Genomic DNA, 12,527 nt, shown 5'->3' with positions numbered 1-12,527 from the left:
CTAAGAAGTGGGTTATTAGGAAGAGGATGCCCTTTTACTTTAGAGTCAAATAGCAAGACTGAAGGAGTTCATTATAATTAAATGAACTGCTGGAAAATCCAGGCACTGTGTGTGTGTGTGTGTATGTGTGTGTGTGTGTGTGTGTGTGTGTGTGTATGTGTGTGTATATATATATATACACACACATACACACACACACATACACATATGGTATAGGTATACATACACACACATATACATACATACAGAGAGAGAGAGAGAGAGAGAGAGAGAGAGAGAGTTAGTTTATGGGCAAATATTGAAAAATAGCAGAGACCTGGAGGGTAATGTCTTCACTTACAGCTGAGAAATTCAAAATTGCCATATGTGGGTTTTTTTGGAGGAAAGAACTAATTGCACTGTGCCAGTTATGACTTTACTGGCTCTCAGTTCCAAATTCGCCCTTCAGTGCTTGCTCTGTGATAATGGCTGGGACTTGTCAAGAATTTCTGCTTTACACCAAGCATTATGTTAAGCTTTTATCAGTAGAGGGCACTAAAGAAATGTGACCAGGGGAACGAGGCTTCTCTTTCAGGTTCCCTTGTGCTGCATTTTTGCTTGGTCTTGTTACTGCTGCATGGTCCATCAGTGATGGATGTGTGTGACAACACCCAGTGGTTCCATGATCATGCAGTCCCTCAGTGAACTCAAAGTCTCAGCCTGGGCTCAGTGACCATCATCCTGGGGCCCTCTCAGCCTCATACCCACAGCAGCACTCTACTCTCTCTATGAGTCTCCTACCAGCAACAGTTGCCTATATCTTAGAAGGCTGTCTCTTGCTTGCCTGGAAACTGTGGACCAGCTCTGGCTTAGGCAACCCTCTGGCTCTAATGAGTTCTGATCCACCTCAGCCTGGTGGGAGGGTGTTTGCCTATCAGCTGTCCTTCATTGTATATACCACCCTCCTTCATTCTAGGGAATGTTTTACAGTGTCTTTACATAGGTACTTTTCTATGATAGCTTAATAATTATTTAGATTAAGCTTCTGTTGTTTAAGTTATAGTTTGATTTCTGCCTCCAGACTGATCCCATTGTCTTGATGAAGAAATCTTGATATTTACAGTGACTGTAACTGTAGTTAAAAAAAATTCATAGTGTCAAAAACATCCATAGTGTCTTCGATCACAAAAAGAATGGTCTCAGATGAAGATAGCCCTTCAATTTATCACTTCATGTGACCATACTGTTTTCTACTGATTTTCTGAATTATCACCAAAGAATTATGGCATTTAGATCTTACTCCTATAACCCAACTTAATGAGAAAGGCGAATTTAGTTTCTTCACAGCTAGTAAGTGCCAGAATGAGGTCAGTCGGGACACCAAATCTCTTTAACTCTCAAATTGATACTCTTTCTACTACATTACTCTTGTTTCACTTGACTCCTCAACAAAAACAAATATTCTCTGAGAACAAGGATTGCACACCCAGTCTGCATAAGCATTTTATAATGTATAATGTGATCAGCAAATGTAATGTTAGCAAGAACAACCATATAAATATACTGATGTACATACTGTCTATGCAGATCATAATAAAACATATTAAAAACAGATTATCTTAATTTGTTATGTATGGCCACATTCCCTTTAGTGTATACACATATTTTCTTTTTGTTTCAGAAAAGACAAAGATTTTTTTTACCTCCATGATATTCTGATTTCTTCTTTCCTCCTTAAAACATTGATTGTGGAAGTTACAGTTAAAATAATTTATAAGGCAATTAACCATCAAAATGTCAAAACCTGAAGATAATCTAATAGAACACTCAAGAAATCAATGCCTATTTCAGTAATAGTGTTAGCATGTATCTTCAGGGTGACCACAAAAATGACAGTGAAGGGGGCCAAGACAGAAGGGTCACATTAACTGTGACAACAAAGAAATATCTTAATTCTTTTCACTATAAAACTGTTAGAATTCATGTTTTAATGAGATGGCTCACAATTTGCATGTCCAAATGCTACCATTATAACCAAAATGTCAACCATGCAACAAAACAAAACAAAACAAAACAAAACAAAACAAAACAAAAACCCCTCCATTTGCAATGGCTCCAAAACAGCTTTAAGAGAAGAGTCTAGCTATAATTGCCAAAGCTGCCTTTTCAAAGCATTAGGGACCTTTTGAAAACCAATGTAAAATTATTTTTATGGTGTCATTTGAGTGCCACTATTTTCAAGAAATCTCTAAATTTAAAATATTAATATCATTTTTATTTTATTATAGGGCATGCTGCTACCTGGTACCTATATCCTCAAGGTTTGACACAATCAGAAGAAAGCTATGCTTACAAAAATGATATGACATAGATAGTGGGGAAAAATCTCAAATGAGCTCTTTATTTTCCCCTCCAAGCTCTTCCCTTGGATCTGTTGCTTCTGTGTAGTTTTAGCCATTTCAAGACTAGATATCAGAGAAGGCATAATACTTTCAGTCCAGATGGAGTTTAGGAGTGAAGAACTCATACATGCAAAGACAGAAAAAAATTACACAGAATGTTTATGAAATAAAACAATTAGTTAACATGCCAAAATCAGCCTAATTCATGATCAAACCTAAATTAGTAAAGAAAAAAAATAGCTTAGAGGGAAAAGAGAAAAGAGAGAAGAGAGCATTTATGAGAATTTCCTTCCTATAAACTGTAAAGTACTGTATAACAAAAAGATAATCTTAACACTAACATAATAAAGTAGGCATTCACTGTGTTTATTCTTCCCATTATTTTTATGGAAGCAATAGGGGATAAAATGCCACTACAAAGCAAGTGCCATACACAAGACCACACAGTTGGTCAATGTAAAAGGTGCATTTGAGCTCAGTATAATCTGATTTAAACAATGTAACTTAATGATCTTGCCTGGTCTGAGATTTCCATGAGTTTATCAAAGCTGGCAAGTGTTCCAGGCTCATCAGCGAGAGCAGCAGGGCTATGACAAGCACAGTTTAAGTCTGCTGAAGCACAGCGTCTAAAATAGCTTCCCAGGAGTGCTCCTCTCTCCACATTCAAAGACTGTTGTGAAAGGTGGGAATGAGGAGAAAGTAGGGTACGGAACTCAAGAGAACTCCAGATTCCTTATAACTGATTTACTGTGTACAAAACAAGCATCTGTGCAGAGCAAAAACAGATGAGATGGGCTGTAACCTATTAGAGAATGTGTAATCAGGGCCAAGGCCTAACTGAGAGGGAAATACCAGATCAACAGATGGGAAATACCTTACTGCTTATCATTAGACAACAATCACGTAGATACATAGTGCACATATGATCTGCATTTCCTTTCTGTCCTTTATGGCTGCACTGTGCCATCAGTTCCAGTATACTTAATGACAAATTAAAGGAAACCCAAGTTGTCATTTCCTTTTGCTCCTTCTCACGTTTCATATTAACAGACATCTCCATATACCACTGCAACCAACCAACCAACCAACTTTTTTCTAACAAGTCTTTTGGTCTTCAGAGTCTACTGCTTTTGAATTTTAAGCATTAAAAAAATCCTATTTCAAAGATAAAAACAGTGAACATCAAGAAATCCAGCAGGTGTATCATAAAATTATCCATTTAAAACTATCAGAATTATGAATATAATAGAATATACACTTGTATAATTTTCCACTATAAAAGCAATGCAAACTAATTGAAGAAAATTGGGAAGATATTTGAAATTAAAAAAAATCAGCTGTTACCTTACCAAGCAAACACAATAAATATTCATATAGAATATTTTTTCAAAGTTTCAACAGTGATGATTTGTTATGTTTATAATATTTTTAATCTGGTTTTTACTTAACATTATTATTTAGAATCTTACTTTTAACTTTGGAACATATTTTATGTATATTTATAAATAACACTTATTCCTAAATTATATAATCAGATACAATTTGAAACAGTAACTATGAATAATAAATATTTCATCCTGTAATTGCACCATAATTTACTGAAGCATCACCCTATTATTTTCTGTTTTTCACTATTATACATAATGCTACTCTAAATACTTTCTGTTGTATTTTATAATTTATTTTAGACCAGATTCCCAAGATACTTTAGAAATATAGACTCTAGAGCCAGACTGCTTGAGTTAAATCCTACCTTAAATCCTTTCCATCTGTGTCACTTTGGGAAAGTCAACTAACCTCTTTATGCTTTAGTTTCCTCATTTGTAAAATGGACATGATGGTATTAATACGTATTTTCCAAGGTTGTTATGAGGACCAAATGATTAGCTTATATTTAGCACTTGAAATAGTACCTACAGCATACTATAAATACTACAAAAATATTAGCATTAATGTTTTTGAGTCTTGAAATTGCCTAAAACTTAAAAAGGTTTAATGAGTGCACATGCTTAGCAGTAACGTACGTCCATTCAATTTCATTAGATTTTTGCCAGCATTTGACTATTTTTAGTCTGTATTTGTGTATGTATGTGTATTTGTGTTTATTAATTGATAGGTTAAAGTTTGAATTTCATTACTGTGTTACAGGGATTCCTTGTTTTCTGAGGGAAACTGCCACTGGAAAGTAATGGTAGTCTTTGTGATTTAATTTAGGGATGCTGAGCTTGTCTCTTTAAGAAATATATAAATGCAATGATATTTGCATTATCTTTCTGATTTTCCAATGATATTTATCTATTTGATTTATTTAACAACCCTCATTTAAAAAACAGCCCTCATATATTTTTTTATTCTTCACTATCTGGACAGATTCAATGTTTGTGCTTCCCCCTAAATTCTTATGTTGAAACCTAACCCCCACTGTGATGGTTTTTTGGAGTGGAGCCTTTTTGAGAAGTGACTAGGTCCATAAGGGCAGAGCCCTCTTAAATTGGATTAATGTCCTTATAAGAGATCCCAGAGGACTCCTTGACCCCTTCCATCAATGTGAAGACCCTCTATAAATCAGGAAACAAGCTCTCACTAGACACCGAATCTGCAGGTGCCCTTATCTTGGACTGCCCAGCCTGCAGAAATGTGAGAAAGGTGTGTTGTTTAAGCCCCCCAGACTAGGGTATTTTTGTTATAGTAGTGTGAACGGACTAAGACACCATAGCATCTGGTTTTGTTCTTCGTCTCCAGCCCTTTGCTACCACAAGTTTCCTATTCTAGAATTTGAAACTTTTGCTTCATTTATTTAGTAAACTTACTCAAATCCATTTTTCAACAAGGTACTTTAGTGACCTTGCTGATCTGGAAGTATCTTTTTGTTGCTCTCACACATGAATGATAATTTAGGTATAAACATTTTGGGGCATTACTTTTCTTATGGATTTTCAATCAGACCACAAAAAGAAAAAAAAAGGAATCCAAATCAGCAAGGAAGAAGTCAAACTTTCACTCTTCAGATGACATGATACTTTATGGGGAAAACCCGAAAGACTTCCCCCCCAAAAATGCTAGAACCGATACATGAATTCAGCAAAGGAGAAGGGTATAAAATCAACATACAGAAACTGGTTACATTTCTATACAACAATAATGAAACAGCAGAAAGAGAGATCAAAGAATTGATCCCATTTACAATAGGACCCCAAACCATAAAATACCTAGGAATAAACATAACCACAGAGGTAAATGATCTGTATGCTGAAAACTATAGCAAGCTTATGAAAGAAATTGAAGAAGACACAAACAAAATGGAAAAAACATTCCATGCACATGGATCGGAAGAACAAATATTGCTAAAATGTAGATACTACACAAAGCAATCTACACATTCAATGCAATGCCTATCAAAATAACACCAGCATTCTTCACAGAGCTAGAACAAACAGTTCTAAAATTTGTATGGAACCAGAAAAGACCCCAAATAGCCAAAGTGATGTTGAAAAAGAAAACTAAAGCTGGAGGCATCACAGTTTGGAACTTCAAGCTGTATTACAAAGCTGTAATCATCAAGACAGCATGGTATTGGCACAAAAACAGATATATAGATCAATGGAACAAAATACAGAACCCAGAAATGGACCCACAAATATATGGCTAACTCATCTTCGACAAAGCAGGAAAGAATATCCAATGGAATAAAGACAGTCTCGGTTGATGGCTCAGAGCCTGGAGCCTGTTTCCGATTCTGTGTCTCCCTCTCTCTCTGCCCCTCCCCCGTTCATGCTCTGTCTCTCTCTGTCCCAAAAATAAATACACGTTGAAAAAAAAAATTTAAAAAAAAAAAAAAAAAAAAAAAAAGACAGTCTCTTCAGCAAACGGTGCTGGAAAAACTGGACAGCGACATGCAGAAAAATGAACCTGGACCACTTTCTTACACCATACACAAAAATAAACTCAAAATGGATGAAAGACCTGAATGTGGGACAGGAAATGATCAAAATCCTAGAGGAGAAAACAGGAAGTAAACTCTTTGACCTAGGTTGCAGCAACTTCTTGATGTGTCTCCAGAGGCAAGGGAAACAAAAGTAAACACAAACCTTTGGGACCTCATCAAGATAAAAAGCTTCTGCACTGCAAAGCAAACAATCAACAAAACTAAAAGGCAACCAACAGAATGGGAGATGATATTTGCAAATGACATATCAGATAAAGGGTTAGTATCCAAAATCTATAAAGAACTTATCAATCTCAGCACCCCAAAACAAAATAATCTAGTGAAGAAATGGGCAAAAGACATAAACAGACACTTCTCCAAAGAAGACATCCAGATGGTTAATGGACACATGAAAAGATGCTCAACATCACTCATCATCAGGGAAATACAATCAAAACCACAAGGAGATACCATCTCAAACCTGTCAGAACGGCTAAAATTAAAAACTCAGGAAACAACAGATGTTGGTGAGGATGCAGGGAAAGGGGAACACTTTTGCACTGCTGGTGGGAATGCAAACTGGCACAGCCACTCTAGAAAACAGTATGGAGTTTCCTCAAAAAATTAAAAATAGAACTACCCTACGACCCAGCAATTGCACTAGTAGGTATTTTCCCAAAGGATACAAAAATGCTGATTTGAAGGGGCACATGCACCCCAGTGTTTACAGCAGCACTATTGACAATAGCCAGATTATGGAAAGAACCCAATGTCTATCCACTGACAAATAGATAAAGAAGATGTGGTATCTCTGTGTGTGTGTATACACACCCAGACACACCCAGACACACACAGACACACACACACACACACACACACACACACACACACACAGTGGAATATTACTTGGTGATGAAAAAGAATGAAATCTTATCATTTGCAGTATCGTGGATGGAACTACAATACATTACACTAAGTGAAATAAGTCAGATAAATATTTATGATTTCACTCATATGTAGAATTTAAGAAACAAAACATATGAACACAGAGGAAGGGAAGGAAAATTAAGATACAAACAGAGATGGAGGCAAACCATAAGAGACTCTTAAATACAGAGAACAAACTAAGGGTTGTTGGAGGAGTGTTGGGTGGGGGGATGGGCTAAATGGGTGACATGCATTAAAGAGGACACTTGTTAGGGTAAGCACCAGGTGTTATATTAAGTGATGAATCACTAAATTCCACTCCTGAAACCATTATTATACTATATGTTAACTACCTTGGATTTAAATAAAAAATAATATAAAGTAAACAGAAAAAAACGATTTGTGGATTTTGTTTCATTGTCTTCTGGAAGTTATGGTTTCAGAGTAGACATTTGAATATAAAATAAGTTTAATTTCTTTGAAGTGAAACTTCTCATGTATCTCTTCTTACTAGTTAAACGTAGTTGCTTCTTGACATAGAAACTGTAATATATTAACACAAAATATCTTGAAATCATGATCTTTCCAATTCACTTTCTTAACTTGTTGAGAAATTCAATTTTCCCAATTTTTATTCCTAAATTATTCTATTATATCCTTAATTATTTCCTATTGTTTTCTTCTTTAGAAACTAATAATTAGTTGAAGGTGGGCTAACCATAATCTATCCTCTATAGCCATTATCTTCTCTCATTTTTTGTCTTTTTATTAATTTACTAATAATCTGAACAATAAAAAAGTTTATTTTGTGTCTTACTGTTTCAATTTTCTGTAATAATTAATATGCTTTTTACTGCTTTCAGCATGGTTTAATTTCTATTTCCATGTTCTCAGTTTTAAAGACTTTTTTAAGTTTACTTTGTGTTCAGTTTATAGTGGCCTTACTTGCTTTATAGTATGGTATTCTATTTTAATGCAAACAGTATTCTTTTGATTCTTACTGAGATCATTAAATAGATGTTCTTAATAAACTTATTTCATGGAAAAAGATTTTCTTCTGACATACGAGGGACAGTTCCCCTTCTCCTTCCCATTCTTTTTCTTCACTCATCCCTAAATAAAGATCTATTTCAGGAAAAGATACACCTCACAACTTTCCTAACTATCTTAGTTTGCGCAGCTGTTGAAGAATACTCTGATACTTGTGTTGCCTATGTAACTCCCAAGATAGAGCAGATTTTCATAAATGATAAGTTATCCTTCCTCTTTATAAATGCCTCCCCTAGCCTCCAGACAAAATACAGATACAGGGAATGGGTCTGGGCTGAGACAGTTGATGTTCTAGTGCCTATCTCAAGTTACTGTAATCTCTACTCATTTGTATGAGCACTCTGACTCAAGTCTCATAGGAACAAGGAGAACATTCAGAGTCAGTAACCATTTGATTCTAAACAAGTTATATCAAAACTCAGGCTTTTTATTTTCTGGTACACATAAAAAAGAAAAAGGGAAAATTAAAAAAACATAAATAAATATTGGAAAGAAGGTAATGAGACTATAAACAATTGTACTTAGAAGAAATTAATATTCTCATTTTACATATTAAGAACAAAGTCACCTACAAATATCTAATCATTATGTTATATACCTGAAACTAATATAATGTTATGTGTAAATCAACAATAAAATTTAAAAAAAAAATTTTTTTTAACGTTTATTTATTTTGGAGACAGAGAGAGACAGAGCATGAACGGGGGAGGGTCAGAGAGAGGGAGACACAGAATCTGAAACAGGCTCCAGGCTCCAAGCTGTCAGCACAGAGCCCGACGCGGGGCTCGAACTCACGGACCGCGAGATCATGACCTGAGCCGAAGTCAGCCGCTTAACCGACTGAGCCACCCAGGCGCCCCAACAATAAAATTTTTTAATGGTTAAAATTTACCTTAAAAATATCAAAGACAAACTACTTGACTAAGGTCACTGAGATACAAACTGTTAGAATTAGGGTGCAGGGATGCCTGGGTGGCTCAGGTCATGATCTCGCAGTTCTTGAGTTCAAGCCCCATGTCCAGCTCTGTGCTGACAGCTCAGAGCCTGGAGCCTGCTTTGGATTCTGTGTGTGTCTCTCTCTCTGCCCTTCCTCCACTTGCACTCTGTTTCTCTCTCTCTCTCAAAAATAAACATTAAAAAATTTTAAAAAAAGAATTAGGGTTCAGACAGTCCTTTAGACTTAACATGATTTTCTCTACATTACAGGAAATCTGGAAAGATACTTTATGAATATTTTGTTTCCAAGAAAGTATTCTAGCATCATATATACCAAGTGGTATAGTATACTATTTTATTATTTTTTAAAAAGAATTCTTATTGTGAGAAAAGTAGCACACAAGAATATAACCTTCTACTAAAGGCTAGCCCATCTTTACATTAAAAGGCTGTGAAGGGAGAAGTGGAAAGAGACAAATACCATGTGATTTCACTCATATGTGGAATTTAAGAAACCAAACAAACAGCAAAGGGGAAAGAAGAGAGAGAGGCAAACCATGAAACAGAGTCTTAACTACACAGAACAAACTGATGGTTACCAGAGGGGAGGGGTGAGGGGGATGGGTGAAATAGGTGATGGGGATTAAGAAATGCACTTGTGATGAGCAGCGGGTGATGTGTGGAAGTGTTGAATCACTATTTTATAATGCCTGAAACTAATCCTACACTGTATGTTAACTACTGGAATTCAAAAAAAACCTTAAAACAATGTTAACAAAAAAAATAAATAAAAGAATAGGAGAACTGTAAAAAAAAAAAAAGAAAGAAAATACAAGTGCTTTCTGAGCTGAACTATTTGGTTAATGCCATCCAGTCTCAATCATCGTCAAACAGGATCTTTAAATTGTCACTAGCTTGAATGCAAAATTGACAAAGTAAATATATAGCATTCATTTCTAAACTTCTTTAATGTTACTTATGTTGTCACTCATTTCTAACAGAGGTGAAGAAGTTATCAGGACAGATGAGCATCAACCAAGATACGGATTTACAAAGAAAAGCAGTAAACTGTTCATTAACAAAAAAGGAGATACTTTTCTATAAAAGTATAGTGTATTCATACTCTGTTTCTAGTAATATCTACAAAATGATTAAGTGATTCAACAAATATTGCCAAATTAAAATTTGGAAGGAGGTTTGGGGAGTACAGAATCTGATCAAAGGCAAATTGATTATTTTATTAATTATTTCACCCAAATGATGATAGGTTGTTTACCCCATTATACAACCAAATACTTTTCTCTGATATCTTTCTCAAATGAATGGTAAAAAATACTGACTTCAAGTTCTCTTTTTTTCTAGATTCTTCATTCCAACCTTTCTACATACTACAATCTAAAAATTTTTATCATATTATATATTTTCCTATTAGGATACAAAAGAATGATTTTAACTAATATAACCTGTTCTTTTATACTTTTTATGTTCTTTTGTAGTTTTCCTATAAAATATACAGGTCTCATTTTTTATAGGCTATAGCTTTTTATTTAATTACTAGTTAAACAAAGAACCATTTTCTAATGAAGATGAAAATAAACCCAAATAAACTTACCACATGAAGAATTTTATTTTCTGTTTCATACACAGTACAATCCTTTAAAAAAAGAAACATATACATTAGTTTTCAAAACAAATCAAGCATTCCTTTTAAAATACTTTCTTAGGAAATGTACAACAATTTGAAAAAATCTTGACAATTCAAGCAAAACCAGCAATAAGAATGTGAATAAAATCTGGAAAGCTATATACCAAAATATTCATAGTGGTTAGCTCTGATGGTCAGTTACACAGATATTCTTATATTTGCTTAACTATATTTTCTACTTTTACACAGAATACAATACAGAATAATATACATCAGAAAAAATATTGTAACCATTTTCTATCTAAACTTTTACATCTGATAAATACATTTCATTGAAATATTTCCAACATTTCAAATACTAATTTATTATAAATTGGAACATTAGGAAAAATACTAATATTTACTTCTATAGTCATATCTTAATCTCAAAAATGCTTTTATATTTTCAATTATTTCCAGCTATTAAATATCCTTAATATTATAAAATTGGTACATATCAAGTTCATAGTTCTTAACATAAATTTGAATCCTTGAAATTGTAAAAAAAATTATTTTAAAAAATCACCATTGTTTTTTTACCTGCAATTGCTAGACTTACAATGAGCAAACATATAGCAAAGTGATCTTTGCTTAGAAACTTCTGTTTCTATGGCTTAGTTTCCTGAAGAAATTCATAAAATGGGCATGACATTAGTAGTAACACAATAAGGGTGTTGTGAGGATTAAGTGAGAAGATGGATGAATGGCTTAGCACAGTATCTGGCATACAGTGATAAATACATTTTAACTATGAATTACTGTTGTTCTGTGTCTTTATTTTTAAAATGTAAACTAATTACCTTTACTTCAAAGTAGAAAGTTAACTAATTATTATTTGGCTATCTAATTTTGAAAAAATATCCATGTTTCACAGTACTGCATATTTTAAGGAATGACAGCCCATTTCATCTCTTTCCCTGAATTTAATTTTAACAAAAATGAATACTGTTGAACATAGTTTTTGATCATGCCATTTCACCACAATACCTTGTCAGAAGTAGTACATATTCTTATCAGGCGTAAAAGTTTTAAGGTTAAATATAGGTCTGATTCATTTCATAGACTAAATGAAATACTTAAGGATTGGGTCTTGCAATTCTGCAGGGCTTCTGTGCCAAAGAAGAAGTCTGTTACAAATATAGCCATATCTATGTCTTTACAAATTAAGTATGAATTATGTGTACAGAGGAAGAAAGGTATAGATAAAGCATTTATGTTGGAAAAGTGCACCGTACTTACATCCGAATTTGGAAGACTGCAATTTTATAGAATTAATTTCAGACACAATTACATTGGTAAGAGATGAGTTGGGAAAAGTTGGAAAGTTGCCCAGTTTCCCCAAACTGCCTCTACAACTTGCTTCAGCTATAATGGATACAAGTTTGATTATTTACCTACCTTCCCAGAAACAGAGAATATGATTAAATGTTCAAACTTCAAAGGAATTTTCCTCAAGGAAAAAAGTAAATATGATCTAAATGTATATCCTGCCAGTGATCACACAGCAATAATCACACAGAGAATAACTATTTCAAGTTCTTTAAAATATAATACTTTACTTGCATATCCCTAGTATGACATAACAAGAGAACTATTAAACAAAATCTTACACTATTGGCAGCAA

At 34.1% G+C, this 12,527-nt stretch overlaps 1 protein-coding gene across 4 annotated transcripts in view; it reads right to left on the bottom strand.

Annotated features, from left to right (window-relative positions):
• The window catches only part of CNKSR2 (connector enhancer of kinase suppressor of Ras 2), a 293,610-nt gene that overhangs the window by 157,021 nt on the left and 124,062 nt on the right, over window positions 1-12,527 (bottom strand). For all 4 annotated transcript variants that reach the window (XM_047845020.1, XM_047845018.1, XM_047845021.1 and 1 more), the window contains exon 5: window positions 10,832-10,873. In XM_047845020.1, the coding sequence (XP_047700976.1) occupies window positions 10,832-10,873 (42 nt within the window). The remainder of the gene's footprint in view (window positions 1-10,831; window positions 10,874-12,527) is intronic.

This window comes from Prionailurus viverrinus, chromosome X (assembly GCF_022837055.1).
Source record: "Prionailurus viverrinus isolate Anna chromosome X, UM_Priviv_1.0, whole genome shotgun sequence".
Lineage (NCBI taxonomy): Eukaryota > Metazoa > Chordata > Mammalia > Carnivora > Felidae > Prionailurus > Prionailurus viverrinus.
Note: the sequence above shows the minus strand (reverse complement) of the source record. Positions and strands in the feature narration are given on the sequence as shown.